This window comes from Xiphophorus couchianus, chromosome 6, assembly GCF_001444195.1.
Source record: "Xiphophorus couchianus chromosome 6, X_couchianus-1.0, whole genome shotgun sequence".
Lineage (NCBI taxonomy): Eukaryota > Metazoa > Chordata > Actinopteri > Cyprinodontiformes > Poeciliidae > Xiphophorus > Xiphophorus couchianus.
In genome coordinates, this window is record NC_040233.1 from 7,127,895 (window position 1) to 7,144,817 (window position 16,923).

A 16,923-nucleotide genomic window follows, 5' to 3' on the forward strand; every position below is an offset into this window, starting at 1 on the left:
CGACTGCCTCCTGTTGAAGACAGGGTGATGAACCTTCAGATGCGGTGTAACAGTGCTGCCATCTAGTGTCGGAAAGCAAACTCAAATTCACATAGCTCTTCAAATTGCATTTATTAATTTTTTTCAGTGTTGCGTACCTTCGTTTGTTGTATTTAGTTCCTCTTTTTTGAGTTGTTTTGCTTTTCTGGACTTTATGTTATTATTATATTAATAACTGAATTTCAGACGCATAATTTATGACAATTGAAAGAGCTGTCTTTTTCTTCTCTGCATAATTTAGCAACCTGTGAAAATAAACTCATCCCCAGAGTAGTTTGTGTTTTGCTTAATGAAAGAGAATATGCAGTTGAACCCAGATAATTACACAGACTTGATTAAAAATAAATAAATACAACATTTTTTCTGGCATTAAATCAGACTAATCATCACAAGTTTTGAGTCATTTCAGCTTACCTAAAACATTTTTACCATCTAAATCCTGGAATGATCTGAAAAATATTTATGATTTCTTTACAGCATTTTGAATTCTGTACTATTTGGTTTCTGCCTTTTTTCAAGTTCAGTAGTTTTTGGTGTCTTTCCACCAATTTCTCACCAAAGTTTTTCTGGAATTTTGGCTCCTTCTCCTGACAGAACTGGTGTAACATAGAGAAGGGTTTATAGGCTACACCAAGGAGTATCATGGTTCTGATGCTCCGTACTCCAGCTTCTTCCCACAGCTCAAAAAACATGGCTGTTAGGTTAACTGGTCTCTCTAAACTTTCCTTTAGACATGGGTGAAAATTGCAATCTGGCTCCTTTTGTTGCTTTTTAAGTAAAGTCCTCTTCTTTTCCATTTTTTTAAAAATATACAATGTATTTAGATATTGGGCTTCAACTGCATCTTACTCTGTCAATCCAATGGGCTTATAAAGTAGTAGTGGAAAGTATGGTGTGTTTTTTTTCTGTTCTCCACAGCTGAAAGTGACTTGCAGCAGTATGAACTATGCCGCCTTACAGAACATGCTGTTTAGAGAAAGCTAAGCGGTTAAGCCTCACCTGTAGCCTCCCAAGGATTTACGGTAAAAAAAAAAATCCCTCCCAGGATCAGAATCCCTCAAACCGACTTCAGTTTTATTTAGAATATTATAAGTGGATACACTAATGTTATACATATTGATGCAGAACAGTTGAGTAGTCAGCCCCCCCGCCCTCATTCAGAAGTAGCTGAAGTTGCGACCCGCCCTGCACCAGATAAAGCATGGACTCCTAACGCACTGATGGGGAAGGACTCCTGCAAGCAGCTTCTGCCAGTTCTATGTCAACGGCTATTAAACAAAGCAATCAGCAATATATATATATATATATATATATATATATATATATATATATATGTCTGTTAAAGCAGCTGGCTGGCTTTGGAGCATGATCCGTGCTAAAAATGATCAAATTGTTACTTTACCGTCATGTCGATGGTCTAGCAGAGTGTGTTTTCTGCCCAGTGTTGCATCTCAGCCAAGACTTAAGCTGCTCTGAGGTAGTCGACCTGTCTCCGCTGTGTGTATAAGTGTGTGTGCGTGCGTGCTTTTGGCTTGGCATATGGCTCACCAGCTAAATCCACCTTATAAGTGTTGGGGTGTACAAATGAGGGAATAATGTGCCATTAAATCACTATAAAAAATTAAGTATTTTTCTACAGTATTATTTATTTCAGATACAGAAAACAAACTGTAATTGGATTCAGAGTTTTTATTTTATTAATTACACAGAAATGCGTTATTACAGGACATTTTCTGAGTTATTGCAGCTCCCGTTATGAAGCAACAGTTTCTAATTACTCAATCTACCATGTAGTTCCGCCTTAATCTGGAGAGAAACAAAATAAGTTTAATTTATAATGAGAGATTCTAAGAGGAAATTGTAAGTGCACAATAAACAGCATCTAAAATAAGTCATTAAGTCATGTGTGTAAGATGTTATTCCTGTTCTCTGAACATTGTAATCCTCACATCTTCTCAAGCAGAAAGCAAATCGGGGCGAATCAGCTTTAAAAAGACATTCTGACTGAGTGAGACCAGCCAGGCAGCGTCGTTGCACCTCGTCGTTTGCTTCTGTCTGGATACGGCAGCGGTCAGAGTCTCTCCTTTCTCTCCCCCTGGACATCCGTCCACAGCCCCCTGCAGGCAGGCTTTACACTCTGGACTTCATTAATGGGAGAACTCGGAGAGTCCTGGCCACTCTTTTCCAAATACAGAAGCACCAAGCTGCACTTTTTAAAGCAGGTTCGGCACATTGTATAGCGGGATGTGTAAACGTTTCAGAAAAATAAAATAAAACGGGCTTCAATTCTAAAAAAGAACAAAAAAAACCCCTGAAAACCTATGAACACTGGTTTACTTGTGGTGGGGGTGCTGGTGGGCATGGTGCGGATGATACGGAGCTGGGAATATTATGGGCCTATCTTGGTCCTGGGTCTTATTTCGAGGAGCGGGCTGATGATGGAAGAAGCTGGAAAGATGGTGATAGTGGTGGGGGATCGGCTGAGTCTTCTCGGTGGGGTCAACCCCTTCGTCCGGTGGCTGGACGGTCCCCTGAGTGGAAATGGCCTGCGAAAGATAAACAAGTTGGTTTCATCGTGTTGCTAATTGGTGTCTCTAAATTTTGAATACAAACAATGAATGGACAACGAATAAACGGATAAATAGATTTAAGGCAAAGTGACGCTAACATCAGGTCGACAATCAATTTGTGATTGTCGAATTGTCAAATAGAGCCAATGCTAACTAATGATTAGCTCTATTTTAAATTAGACAGATGCCTTGTTAAAGAACGTTATGATAAATAATTTGTAAACTCAATACAGCATCTGAAAACTACTCCGGCCCTTTATACTTACTCAAATGCAACATGTTACATCCTAAAAATGTGAAACATCTTTTCATTTGTGTTTCAGGTTATAGACCATGAGAAAATAGTGGATAATTGTGAAATGAAGAAAAAATATGTGAAAAGAAAAAGCAAATATAATCTATAAAAATCCTCAAAAATCTACTGTGCATATGTATTAAGTCTCTACATTTCATTGGAACAAGTGGAATTATTCCAAGCGGCTTTGCACATCCAGAGTCTGATCTTTTTCAAATTACCTCAGTATCACCTACATGAAAAAACATATGCTGATAGAAAATGTTTTTATTTTTTATTTTTTGTCAAGGGTTTCAAAATAAAGTGGGAAGAGCACAAATGAACTCTACATTCTTTGGGTTTGTCTTTGCAAAAAAAAAAAAAAAGAAGAAACTAAGATAGATTGTGTTGATCTATCACACCAAACCCCAACAAAACAGATTGAAATTTGATGTAATGTAGCTGACTTTTGTTTTTTTATTTTTTTACCTCTAAAACGATATTGCTTTAAAAAAAAAACTGTACTTCATAAAGAACCATCACGAGCAATCAAGTGTGACAACTTGAACATTTGAGCGGTTCTTTTCCCCGCCCATCTGGGTTCGCCCGTGCGCCTCCCCAAAAGTCGGGTCACTCACAGAGCAGTTGCAGATGTCTCCCACGTAGGTGGCTCTGATCGCGGCCTCCACGTACGGGTTGTGCATGAAACTGTACGGCAGCACGACGTGGAAAGTGAGGAGGCCACACCTGAGGATGGGGAGGAAAAGAAAAACGGCATTCTTGGAGCGACTTCCAATTTAGCGCTCTGGTCGGCAACGGAGGCGCCTTTTTACCTGTCATAGATCAGGAAGTCGTCTTTGTCGCCGTCCAGCACCTCCCACACGTCGGTCTGATTAGCGTCCTGCTGATACACTGGGACACCAGTGGGAGCTCTTTTCTTCAGCTCCCAGTACAGGGCTCTGGATACGGCATTTTGCTCATTGACGATCAGGAAGGACACGTCGGTTACGTTGCTGCGCCTCAGTTTGGTGCGCAGGTGTCCGATACTGCAGATATTCAGACGAGTGAAGAATTAGAGCTGAGATTGTGTGCTTTTAACTATTTAAACTGGGGATGCACGATATGTCGCACCAACATCGGTATCGGCCGACATTCGTCATTTTTCAACATATCGGTATCGGTCTGACAAATAAAACTGGGTCGATATTAAAAATTGATATTTATTTCTATCTTGTTGCAGTCTGTTTCTTGTAGTTTATTTCCCCCAAAGGTGTAAAAAAAAAAAAAAACCCAGGAAAATATGTACAGTATAATGTTGGCAAATATCAGTTATCAGCCATAACAGTGAGACTGATATCGGATATATCAGTTCATCCTTTTTTATATGTATGTTTTAAGAAATAAAAGGTCTGATAGTGCCACTGTATCAACTTATTTTAATAAAAAAGAATCTGAAAAATGTCTAATGATATGCTGAGATGCAGCCCTGTCAATATACAAGTACCTCTGCATCACATCATCTTTATTCCTGCTTCATAAACAGGATCAAATTAAAAGTTGGAATTTTCTAAGAATGAGAGAAATAAATAATAATAATAATAGAAAAACAGACATACTTATTCCAATAGTTTTTAGATATCCTTTTATCATCAGTTTGAATCAAAGCAGTGATCTGTGTCAAACTGTAGCAAAAATATACAGGGTGATCAGAATCCACCTTCAAGTTTGATTCGGACGTTTGCTACTTTTCTCACTCACCGGGACGCCTGAACCAGACAGAAGTGTCAGCTGGCCTTCAGCAGAGCCACCACCACCACATTTCCGAGCAGCTCCTGCGCCGGTGAGCGGCCCTTTATCTCCCAGCGTGGCGCGGGTTTGCAGATCCTGGAGGCATTTTTGTCGCCCTCCACCAAGAGAGTGGAGTGGGAGGCCCACAGCACACCCAGCAGGGCTGCACTCTGACACAGCACCAGCAGAGAGCGCATCGTCACCCTCTTGTCTGCCAAAACTGGATACACACAAAAAGACATCTATGAAATCATCTGGATCGTGCACAAATATGCAGTCTCTTCTTCTCAAACGTCAGAATGCTACAAATGTGGCGGCTAGTGATGACTAGATTTTACAGGAAGGACGTGTTTTTTTAAAAAATGGTTTTGTGGTAGAAAAATTGTACGTGAGCCGTATGTTACAATCTATCTTAGTCTGATGGACGATGAACTACAGAACAAACGGAGTGTGGAAATCGGGCAATCATGGGCCTTCATTTAATAATAATAATAATAAACGGTCAGTCTGGTCTCACAGAGATGAAATAACAAAAACCTCTTTGTTTCTGTCCACTTGAGTGAAGATAATTGCAAAAATGAGAGCCAGTATTTCCGAGTACACGGACAAAAGGGTAAGGAATTTCAGAGCAACATGTTGACAGGCAAACACTGAGCTACAGAGACAGAGAGAGATTAAAGCTTTGTATGCCTACAGCCACAAAGTTTACCGTCTTTATGGCAACATTTTCGCACACGACAACAGCATTTACTCCTGCAATTACCCAATACTTTTATTTTTTGTTGGATATAAATAAAATATATCCAAGTTTCTATTCACTTTTGAACTTTTAAGTAGTATAAGTGCTCACAGTCGCGGCTCCATGTCGAAAAATCGAATTAACAGCATCAGATGGAGTGAAACTACTAACTTAATGAGTTGGGTCATACAAAAACCAACAGAAAGGGAGGTAGTTTTGACCTTTCTTTGGTTTAAATTTATGTAAAACAACAAACAAAACAAAATTATACATTTATAAATTAAACATTTATATTCTATCTGAATATAAATGTATAAAACAGGTGACTATCAGTTTTGCAATGTGACAATAAAAGACACAAAAAAGGGGATCATGGATTTTTAAGGTGGACTGATAGAAAAACACTCAAACTGTAGCATAAATGGCTTTTAAGGACTAGACATGCGCATATGATGCGTCAAAGAATTTAAAATCTGATCTAGAGAGAAAAACTTGTAATGTTAGTGCATATTATTAAAAAAAACCAAAAATATGTATATCTTTTTTTACTTCACAAGAATACGAATAGAGAACAGTTTTAGGAGCAAGGGGAAAGTCTTACCTCTATCCGCCGTGTTTGCTGCAACTCTAACTGGCACACGGCAAAACCTCTGAAGTATAAAAGCTCTGGCGTTCGCTCAACACTTCCCCCAATTTAAACAGAGAGACACTCTGAGTGCGAAAGAATGTGACACTCAAAGTGTGCACAGATATGGTAATGTTGTGAAGAAGTACTCAGTATTTGTTAGCTGTGACTTTGCTGAAACTTAGGCTGTTTTCATTTTTTCTTATTTCCTGTTTATCGTTTTTTCCAAACAGGATTCTTGTTTATATTTGAGAGCGACGAAGTGAAATTGTCCGCAGTGGTAACAGATCAAGCATCGCTTGCTGGGTAAATGGTAAACATATACAAGACTAATATTCCTGCAAACTTAGACAAAAGTCTTAAACTTAAGCATTGTGTTTGGGTTTGGGTGACAGAATAGATACACCCCTAACTGAATGAATGTATTTTTCAGCTTCCTTTTCAACTTTTGTGCTGTCTGTTCACTCCACAGTTTAAATGCCAAAAACACTAAAGTAAGAATAAATGCTAGCCATCAGTTAGAATAATGTAACTGGTGAATTTCTGCTACATGTGATTTTTTTTAAACATAGAAATCGGTTACATTAGTCTTGTCAGACCTGTTATTAAAAAACATTGCTTTACTAACAAACCTGCAGAACAAATATCTAATCTTGCACGTGAAGGATTTGCTCAAAGTCCATATTGACTAAAAACAAGTGCGTCAATTAAGGGCTGCTAGACAGCTGGCTAAAGTTTAGGTTCCTGTATATAAAAAAAGAGAGTACTAGCAATATAGAGTAATGTTTACTTCAAACATGACAAGGACTAAGCTTTAAGAATATCTGCAAACACTATGCTGTTAGGAATTTGTATTTTCGTTTACATTTCACGTGCTGACTGTCATAAAACTGTAGGAACAGTAAAAACACTTTAAGCGATGTCAAAATGTTGGTGTACATTAACTTTAATTTCAATTCATTCCAAACATCGTTCTTTGAAACATCATTTGAAACGTGGTTCTTTGAAACCAAGGGGTGCCCAAGTCCAGTCCTTGAGAGTTGCCGTCCTGCAATGTTTATGCTGCGTTCAAGTTGTACTCGGAAATGGGAAATGCTGACTTCCCAGTCGGAAAAAAAAAAAAATTAAAGCTGCAAGCAGCCTCGGGCGGCCCTCGCAGCAAGCGCTGCTCCGGCCCATTGGCCACCGCGGGGGTTCCAGCCACCGCAGAAGCTCTCGCACGTTTTCCAGAGCCGCAGCCCGCTCGCCACCGCAGAAGCTCTGCCGCAGTTTCCAGCACCGCCGCCCGCCAGCCGCCGCAGAAGCTGTCGCGCATTTTCCCCGCCCGTCCACCGGGCGACACGCGTGAATGTGTTCGGCGGCGCTCCCAGACGACTGTCAAAAAATCTGGTGCAGATCGGTCGATGCATCGAGGAGACAGAGCCGATGTATTAACTTAGGGGGCGCAGTGGAGTCAAATTACATCTCAAACCCGTTGGGCTCTTTAGAGGTGAACAAAGGTCATACATATCCAGTTTGGCGCCAATCGGATGATCCATGTGTGAATTAGAGCCAAACGTATGAATATGGCGAGGGACTGATATTCGCCATTTGGCCACGCCCACACGGTTCAGCCAGCAGCAAGCATGTACAGAGTTTATCATCCGAATCATCTTGATTAGGTCTAAAGAGCCATAAACAGAGCTTTCCAAGCAAAAAACCGGCACTTCCTGTTCTGAGGGGGCGGGGCTTAGATGACGTCATAATATGATGACGTAGGATCGACGGGCATCCCACCAGGATCACTCAGGCCAAGTTTGGTGCAGCTCGGTCGAAACATGTGGAATCTAGAAGCAAACATATGGCATCGGCGTTACAGGTCACTTCGCCACGCCGCCACAGCCAGCTGCTTCATCGCAGCCGGTCAGGGCTTGAATCCACAACACACCAACATGTCTTCTGTCTCTGGACACAGTTTCATGTTGATTAGGTCAAAGGGCTAAGATAGCGACCGTTCACAGTAAAACATGACACTTCCTGTTCTCAGGGGGCGTGGCCTAAGCGATGTCATAATTTCACCACAGGGTCTTTTAGGACACCTAATGATGATCAATAACTGAAGGTTTGGTGTCTCTGTGAGTTTCTGTGCAGGATATATAAGAGTTTCGTGTTTCATGGCGAGTAGGTGAACTTTGACCCCTGGTAACCCCCCTTCAGCAAGCTCATACAGTCACCAATTTGATAACTTTAAATCAGACATGCCTTATGATCAGAGTGACCGAGTTTGAAGCCGATCAATCGAAATCCCTAGGAGGAGTTTGATCAAATGCAAAGGCTGTAAACGTCAAAATCGAGGTCCAAAATGGACCTTCAATACAAAATGGCCGACTTCCTGTTGGGTTTCGAGCATGGCTCTAAGAGACTTTTTTGTACGTCCTGACAAGATACACATATGTACCAAGTTTCGTAATTCTAGGATAAAGCATGGCTTGGGGCTGTTCATTTAATATACTCTAGGGGGCCCTATAGAGAAATTAGGCCACGCCCACCACATTTTGTTATGAATTCCTGTCGGTGGGTGGATAAGGATCCATCCTAGTGAGTTTGGAGCAGCTGGGCCTGAAATTGTGAAATTCAGAACCAAACGTATGGCAACGGCGTTACAGCGCTCCCCAACGACTCTCAAAAAATCTGGTGCAGATCGGTCGATGCATCGAGGAGATACAACCCATGTATTAACTTAGGGGTCGCAGTGGAGTCAAATTACATCTCAAACCCGTTGGGCTCTTTAGAGGTGAACAAAGGTCATACATATCCAGTTTGGCGCCAATTGGATGATCTATGCGTGAATAAGAGTCAAACGTATGAATATGGCGAGGGACTGATATTCGCCATTTGGCCACGCCTACACGGTTCAGCCAGCAGCGAGCATTGACAGAGATTATCATCCGAATCATCTTGATTAGGTCAAGAGAGCCATAAACAGAGCTTTCCAAGGAAAAAAAACGGCACTTCCTGTTCTGAGGGGGCGGGGCTTAGATGAAGTCATAATATGATGACGTAGGATTGACGGGCATCCCACCAGGATCACTCATGCCAAGTTTGGTGCAGAAGCTATCAACCGTTCACAGCAAAATATGAGACTTCCTGTTGTCAGAGGGCGTGGCCTAACACTAGAATGGCTGGATTTAGTCCTTTCTGACGTATACCTATTTCGGCTTAGATAGTCCAACTGGCCTGAAGGATTTTATCTAGCAGGTGCTTTTGTTCAGTAAATAGGGCCATTACCTTATAAGTACCCTGGTAATGGCCTCAACGCATCTCACAGTTGCACAATTGTTCCTTAGACTTCGACTTCGACTGACTTTGTTGTCATTTTCAATGCACAGGTTGTATACAGAACGAAATTTCGTTGCATACGGCTCAGGATAATGTTTGAGGTTCCAATGTTGTGAGTAAAATAAAATACAGTATAAAATATGAATATAAATATAAATATAAAATATAAAGTGCAGGACTGACAGTAAAATAGAAGTTATTTAGCTCTGTACATGTGCAAGGTATGAAGTGGAGACCAGTTTTTGAGTGCAGTCCAGTTAAGAGTTCAGCAGTCTGATGGCAAGTAGGAAAAAGCTGTTTCGGAACCAGGTGGACCTGCACCGGATGCTGCGGAACCTCTTTCCAGAGGGCAGCAGGGAGAACAGTCCATGGTGGGGGTGTGAGGGGTCACTGATGATGTTTCGGCCTCAGGACACGCATCCTGCATCGATGGTTGACCTGACACTTCGCCCTTTTGCCTGAGCTGGGTGTGGAAGGTTGTTGCCGAAGCAGTTTCTCCTTGTGTGCCTTCTTCTCACTCACATGAGAGTTACCGAACTCTTTTGCAAGCTCAACCAGGAAGTCCACCCGTCTCTCCTGCACCCCAATGCATGCCTGATAAAGCACATGTGCATTCAGTGCTGCCATGTCAATCATGTTTGCCAGGTTTGCTGACTAGCTGTCACATAGTGATGGAACCTTGGTCACCCCCCGCAAGATTATGACTGAAATAAATGCCATTAGTTCTTGTGAACTAAATAGGTGAAGCAGTAACCTATTTATCCTCCACAGCACAAAAGGCTGCATGCAAATTTGCATGTGCTAAGTCTCACAGATCTCTTTTGCTTACACGTTTTGCATGATTTTTTTGAGGTGGATCAACACAATTAATTTGGTTAGTTTATTTCTAAACTGTCATGTTATACCCTCTTGGCTTTATTTCAAAGAGAAACATTACTCATTTCTTTTAGAAAAACCTTTGCATATTTTTTGAAACAGATTGTATGTTTTGCAAACTCTATGTACATTTGGCAAAATGACCTGGATAATGCAGCACAACATCATGGATCAGCTGCAAAAGGTCACATCTCTCCAAAAACACTTCATGTATGCTTCAAAACTAAACTGACTAGTCGTAGGTATCATAGATACCCACCCCCAACATGGACTATTCACATTCCTACCTTCTGGCCTGACGGTCAACGACCACATGTACAATTGAACAATAGAAGAATAGAAGAATGGATGAATGGAGGCTAATTTGAGCCATCAGAGTTGTCAGGGTGGACTCAGGGTCTTTTGGCCCTGTTCAGCCAATATGGGAAGGACTCGAAAGCCGAGCCATCCTAGTGCTAAGTGATGTCATCATTTGACCATTGGATATTATTGGACACCCGATGATGATCAATCACTGAAAGTTTGGTGTCTCTGTGAGTTTTTGTGTTAGAAATACCAATTTTTCATTTTTTTCCTCTTCATTACAACATTGAACTGTCATTCTGTAGGGCAATGCTGCCCTCTGGTGTCGAATTACTGAAATAATGAAACTATTTCAGTGGCCAGCAGAGGGCAGCATTGCCCTACAAACGACGAACATGGACTGTTTATTATGTAATTACACAGAAGATCTCTCTAATTCATTCTGAGGGGGCGGGGCTTAGATGACGTTATAATATGATGACATAGCATTGTCAGGCATCACAACAGGATCACTCAGGCCAAGTTTGGTGCAGCTCGGTCGAAATATATGGAATCTAGAAGCAAACGTATAGCATCAGCGTTACAGGTCACTTCGCCACGCCGCCACACCCAGCTGCTTCATCGCAGCCAGTCAGGGCTTGAATCCACAACATACCAACATGTCTTCTGTCTCTGGACACAGTTTCATGTTGATTAGGTCAAAGGGCTAAGATAGCGACCGTTCACAGTAAAACATGACACTTCCTGTTCTCAGGGGGCGTGGCCTACGTGATGTCATAATTTCACCACAGGGTATTTTAGGACACCTAATGATGATCAATCACTGAACGTTTGGTATCTCTGTGAGCTTCTGTGCAGGATATATAAGAGTTTCGTGTTTCATGGCGAGTAGGTGAACTTTGACCCCTGGTAACCCCCCTTCAGCAAGCTCTTACAGTCACCGTTTTGATAACTTTAAATCAAACATGCCTTATGATCAGACTGACCGAGTTTGAAGCCGATCAATTGAAATCCCTAGGAGGAGTTCGATCAAATGCAAAGGCTGTAAACGGCCAAAATAGGGTCCAAAATGGACCTTAAATCCAAAATGGCCGACTTCCTGTTGGGTTTAGAGCATGGCTCCAAGAGACTTTTTTGTACGTCCTGACAAGATACACATGCGTACCAAGTTTCGTAATTCTAAGTTAAAGCATGGCTTGGGGCTGTTCATTTAAAATATTCTAGGGGACCCTATAGAGAAATTCGGCCACGCCCACCAAATTTCGCTATGGATTCCTGTTGGCGGGTGGAAAAGGATCCATCCTAGTGAGTTTGGAGCAGGTCGGCCCGAAACTGTGGAATTCAGAGCCAAACGAAATTCGACGGCGTTCGCAACGCCGCCACGCCCACCTGCTTCATCGCAGTCGGTCGGGGTTGGAATCCACAACACACCAACATGTCTTCTGTCTCTGGACACAGTTTCATGTTGATTAGGTCAAAGGGCTAAGATAGCGACCGTTCACAGTAAAACATTACACTTCCTGCTCTCAGGGGGCGTGGCCTACGTAAAAAAAAAATTTCACTGCAAGGTATTATAGGACACCCGATGACGATCAATCACTGAAAGTTTGGTCCCTCTATGTGTTTTTGTATAGGAAATATAAGAGGTTTTTGTTTCATGGCGTGTAGGTGAACTTTGACCCCTGGTAACCCCCCTTCAACATGCTCCAAAACTCACCAATTTGATAACTTTAAATCAGACATGCCTTATGATCAGACTGACCGAGTTTGAAGCCGATCAATCGAAATCCCTAGGAGGAGTTTGATCAAATACGAAGGCTGTAAACGGCCAAAATAGGGTCCAAAATGGACCTTCAATCCAACATGGCCGACTTCCTGCGATACTTGCACTATGACATTACTTGTAAATTCTGAGCGTCTTAGTGAGCTCTACAACTGTACCAAATTTCAAGTCTCTACGATGAAGTAAGTGAATAGCAATGGGTCTGTTGAAAATTGCTCGTTGACGGCGTTGAGCAATTTTTTTTGCGATTTTTGCGGCAACCTTAAAATTCAAAATTTTTAAACCGCCTAGTCGCGACCGCCAAGTTTGGTGAGTTTTTGAATATGATAAAGCCCCCAAAAAGGCACACGAAGAGGGGGGCAGAATCGTTAGAATAATAAGAAACAGTACAGATACAATAGGCCTTCGCAGCGCTTTGCTGCTCGGGCCTAAAAATCAACTGGAGCGCTCCCCGAAGTCGCCCAGTTGCGACTTGTAAGCTATGCGTTTCAAAATGGCCGCTCCTCGCGTTAACAGTAGTAAGATGTGATGGAGACATGTTTATTTTTTTTATAAAACACTCACGTGGGTCTAACGTCAATGTTACACGTAGCGCATGTAAATCTAATCCGAACAAATTAAAAGTGGTGTTTGCTTATGGAAAGCATCTTAATAGTATGTTTGTAATGCAAACAATTTCAATGGGCGTCGCTAGGTTGATACTTTCTTCTTCTTTTTTTAAAAGAAAAACTAGAACGCCGTTATCTTGGATCGGGTATCAAAAACCAGATACGAGCTCCAATTTCTGAGGTGACTGGAACGCAACATTAAATGCGCTCCTACTCCGACACACCTGAATCAAATGACCTGCTCGCTACCAGACCTCTGTAGAGCTGAATGACCGGTCCACACTCCATTCCAGTAGATGGCGGTAATGCACATCTAAACGTTGTATAAAAAGAAGAAACATGACCGCTAACTGGGAACTTAGCTGTTTTATTGGACGTGACTTCGGCACCCATGATCCAAACAACAAAAAAGAAAATAAAGGAAATAATAATAAAAAAGGCAACAAAATATCCATATTCTGTTGATTTTGTGTACATATTTGAATAGGATTGGGACGAGGTGAACACTTTGTTAATCCCAATTCCTTCCCTATAAATCAGGAATAATTCTATCATGAAATGTTAAACATAAAATCTGATTAATCAAGACATAGCTAAGTGACAGAAACCAGCCAATGTCTACATTCTGTACAGCGTTTTTAATAATTTAAAGAGAGATCAGATGGATATGTTAAATTTAGTCTGACAGTAAACTGCATTACTGAAAACTGGAGGATATTTCGATTTGTTAAACCAAATCGAAATAAACCAAATACAGTTTTTTTAAGAGTATAATTGACAAGTTCTCTCAGAGAACTACTGTTACTAAAATCCACAAAATATGCTGAGTAGATCACCAAATGTTTTTTTAAAGGTTGCCTCAGTCATCTCTTTTGTTCCTAATAAAAAGGTCATCTTACCCAAAGTGTGCAGCATGTTTATCTGTTTGCATTATACTTAATTTTTTTAAATGTATAGAACAAGGCCAGTAAAAGACTCAGCTGTGTCACAATTGACGGTAAAAACAAGCAGCGATTTCACAAAGCTATGTGCAAAGAGGTTTTTTAACAAGCGTCACTCACATTTACAAGATGCATATGAATGAGCTACATTGTGCACATGCTCCTCACATGTTCAGGCTACCATAACAGCAGGAATCAGCAGAACATGAATCCAGGCTACATGTAAGCCGGTGCATCAAACATCACGTGAGTGGATGTAAAATGTGGGCACAGCCAGGTGACCTGAAGGCCAGAAAACTTTAAAACCAGTGCCGCAAAACTTTTCTAAATCACGGACAGTGTAATCTCTCAATTTAACCCTCTACAACAGTTCAGAATCAGTGTAAGTAACTGGGATCAGGATAAAACTCCCATCAGTTCTTCCTCATCATTGTCCCCGACCCCTTCTGTAGGACTGTCGCATGTGGCCATAAGCCCCAGGCCGAGCTCTGCCAGCTCCTCACAGCTCATGTCGGTCGTCACCATGATCTTCGTCTCCAGACGGTTGCACAGAGTCCTGTACGAGGGCAGAGGGTAGCCGATCTCCCTCAGGTACTCGTAGCCTTTGGTTCCGACGGCACAGCGGATCTTTCTAGCTTTCAGGATCGTCTCCGGCGACCAGACGGCGCGCCGTGAGCGCTTCGTGAGGGACAGCGCTCTGATCTGGTCCTCGTACAGAAAGTTCTGGAGCCCCTTCTCGATGCGATCGAGCCTATACAGACGCTTCTTCATCTCTTCTGCCTGGACAAGGAGAAAAGGGCTCACTGGATTTATTCAGTCCTTCAACAACTCAATTCTGATTTTAGTCTTCAAATAAGATGTCTCCTACCTCTCTTTGTAGTCTTGCGGTGTGCTGCATCTCCTGCTCCAGTTTTTTCTTAAGGAGCTGACACTGCATGCAGGGGTTGTGGTCTTCAGATGTTCTTTCTCCATCCTCCTCTTCAAGGCCAGACAAAGGATTGCGTCTGGCATAGCCATGATCGCCAAAATTTAGATCCTTTTCCACTGGAATCACAAGAAAACGTCCAAGTGGAAGAGAAGTGCTGTGATCGAACGCATTTGAAACGCAATTGACCAAGTAGAGTGGTAGCCTGATGTCTTCTAAAGCAACTTAAGAAGCTTCTCCTTTAAGGCATACTCATGACGTTTTTGGTGTATTTTTGTGCCTCACTATGAAAAGAGCAATGAAAATTTTACCACAACAGAATAAGATATAATACTTGATCTAATATCATACAAACTTATTAGCAGTTCTGTCTGACAGAACTGCTAAATATACATTGCATTATTTTCTTAAACACTGGGGACACATTTAGTTCCTAATTATTTATTTCAAAATAGGTCATGTGCCATTTGGTACATGAAGTTGTACAAAACCTGTGATAAAAATTGTTTTGGGGTGCCTCAAGTTTCTGAACATAAAACTTTCCAATAAATAAAAGTGCAGTGAGTCCATCAGATTTTTAATGTCGTTATGCCAAAGCACACGATTACAGTTAGTGTCAGTAGAGTTCGAAACACCCCACATTAGGACAAAAACAAAAGTTGCTTTTTTCCTGACCTAACTTCCAAACAACTATTTGGCATGTAGAGGCAAAGTCTAATGGTTACTATGGACACCCCACCCCCAGGACTGCCAAAGTTATCCAACAGTGACCTTTGGAGTTTATTTCTACCACCCTGACCATTCTGAGAGGATTTACTATATTATTAATATTAATATTATAGAACTACCCCACAGAAACAGTATTGGATTTACATTAAATTATTTAAAGTACGATCTTAGTCGAAGGCCACAAACTCTAAATCTCATCCAGCTCCTCCTCTTTGCTAACCCATCCTCTGAAATGACCTCACAGAAACCCGCTATTGCTAATAATTGTTTTACTACATTGACAATATGCTCTGCATTTCACATATTATTGAGTATTTGAGTAAGGTCTGTAAGTGACCTTAAGTGTCCTGGAAGATGTCTCTAAATAAAATTTATTGTTTATAATAATGTATCTTTTGTCAGCCTAGTGGTCAAGAAAAGAAAAATCAGCTTGAATTAAAAGAAATGTGAAGGTATGATAATTTTGAAGGAATCCTTATGATATAACAATCTAACGGTCTAGATTGTTATATTATTCCATTTTCCAAGACAGGGACAATAATTCATTTAGAGAAGTACCTGGTTCCGATTTTAGTGGCAGCAGGATATATGGAGAGGTGACTGCAGGGAAAGGAGGGTCTCCCACATTGAACAGCGTGGGAATAGCATTGGGCTTCAGCTTTTTCCCACCAGCTGGAGATCTGGCTATTTCTTCAAACTGGCTCTCCTCAAAGTGGTCCTTGCGAAAAGACACATCAATAACAGTGTAAACATGCAAGTTAGCAATGGTGGTGATCTAGTTAAATACGACAACGAGGGCTATTCTTCGACGACGAAGAATAACGCTGCTTATTTGTTATAATTAATAGATCTATTAAATGTGCAATGGATTGTCCTGAATGAGTTATTTTAGAGGGACACAGAAAACTATCTTACCTGACAGAGTCTGGAGTGAGGAGTGGGCTCAAAGTCACGTCGGCAGTTTATAACCCATTTCTTCTTTCGCACAGGGTCTTTGGGGAATCTAAACAGCTGCTTCCCTATGCTAGTTGAATTGGAGCAATTTGGGGCGGAGCAGCCTCCCATTACACAAAATGAAAAATAAACCAACCACCAACAAAACAAAACTTAGCAAAGAAATGAGTTGGCTCAGCTGGGGTTTCTTTAAACCATGACTTTTGGCTGACACCTTTCACAACGTAAAGAGAAGGCAAAACAAATGTTGAGTCGTTATAGGTTTACTGTTACCCCACAATATGTTAGCATAAAAATACCCTATTACAATATAAAAACACTTTAATTGGGATAAAATATTAAGGAGTTTGTTTGAGCCAAAATGGCGCGCGGCCCTTCGGTGTTTGAGTCCGGTGACGTAATTTTCACGTGTGTCAACAAAAGTGCCTGACTGAAAACAAATTACTATAAA

At 41.3% G+C, this 16,923-nt stretch overlaps 2 protein-coding genes across 4 annotated transcripts; both read right to left on the reverse strand.

Annotated features, from left to right (window-relative positions):
• Positions 1-1,708: 1,708 nt before the first annotated feature.
• On the reverse strand, positions 1,709-6,154 carry selenop2 (selenoprotein P2). Of its 3 annotated transcripts, none has more exons than XM_028020836.1 (6): positions 6,012-6,154; positions 4,642-4,882; positions 4,500-4,565; positions 3,717-3,929; positions 3,522-3,630; positions 1,709-2,585 (listed from the first exon to the last, which is right to left on the reverse strand). In XM_028020836.1, exons 2-6 carry the CDS (start codon positions 4,866-4,868, stop codon positions 2,373-2,375), a joined length of 828 nt encoding a protein of 275 aa, XP_027876637.1. In that variant the 5' UTR covers positions 4,869-4,882; positions 6,012-6,154; the 3' UTR covers positions 1,709-2,372. The 3 variants fall into 3 exon arrangements, with proteins under 3 accessions (XP_027876637.1, XP_027876636.1, XP_027876638.1); XM_028020835.1 differs by having other exon boundaries at positions 4,642-4,891; positions 6,012-6,112; XM_028020837.1 differs by lacking the exon at positions 4,500-4,565 and having other exon boundaries at positions 4,642-4,891; positions 6,012-6,109.
• Positions 6,155-13,274: 7,120 nt separating this feature from the next.
• LOC114146599 (THAP domain-containing protein 1) lies at positions 13,275-16,859 on the reverse strand. The gene is made up of 4 exons (XM_028020834.1): positions 16,434-16,859; positions 16,077-16,236; positions 14,733-14,908; positions 13,275-14,644 (listed from the first exon to the last, which is right to left on the reverse strand). Exons 1-4 carry the CDS (start codon positions 16,581-16,583, stop codon positions 14,261-14,263), a joined length of 870 nt encoding a protein of 289 aa, XP_027876635.1. The 5' UTR covers positions 16,584-16,859; the 3' UTR covers positions 13,275-14,260.
• Between the last annotated feature and the right edge of the window lie 64 nt (positions 16,860-16,923).

Bases quoted from the DNA above. Each gene is read 5' to 3' on its own strand.
- LOC114146599 (XM_028020834.1), bottom strand. From the start codon at position 16,583: ATGGGAGGCTGCTCCGCCCCAAATTGCTCCAATTCAACTAGCATAGGG. The intron at 16,237-16,433 runs GTAAGATAGTTT...TCTTTTCGCAAG, and splicing joins CTCACTCCAGACTCTGTCAG to GACCACTTTGAGGAGAGCCA. The intron at 14,909-16,076 runs GTACTTCTCTAA...TTGTGATTCCAG, and splicing joins GCCACTAAAATCGGAACCAG to TGGAAAAGGATCTAAATTTT.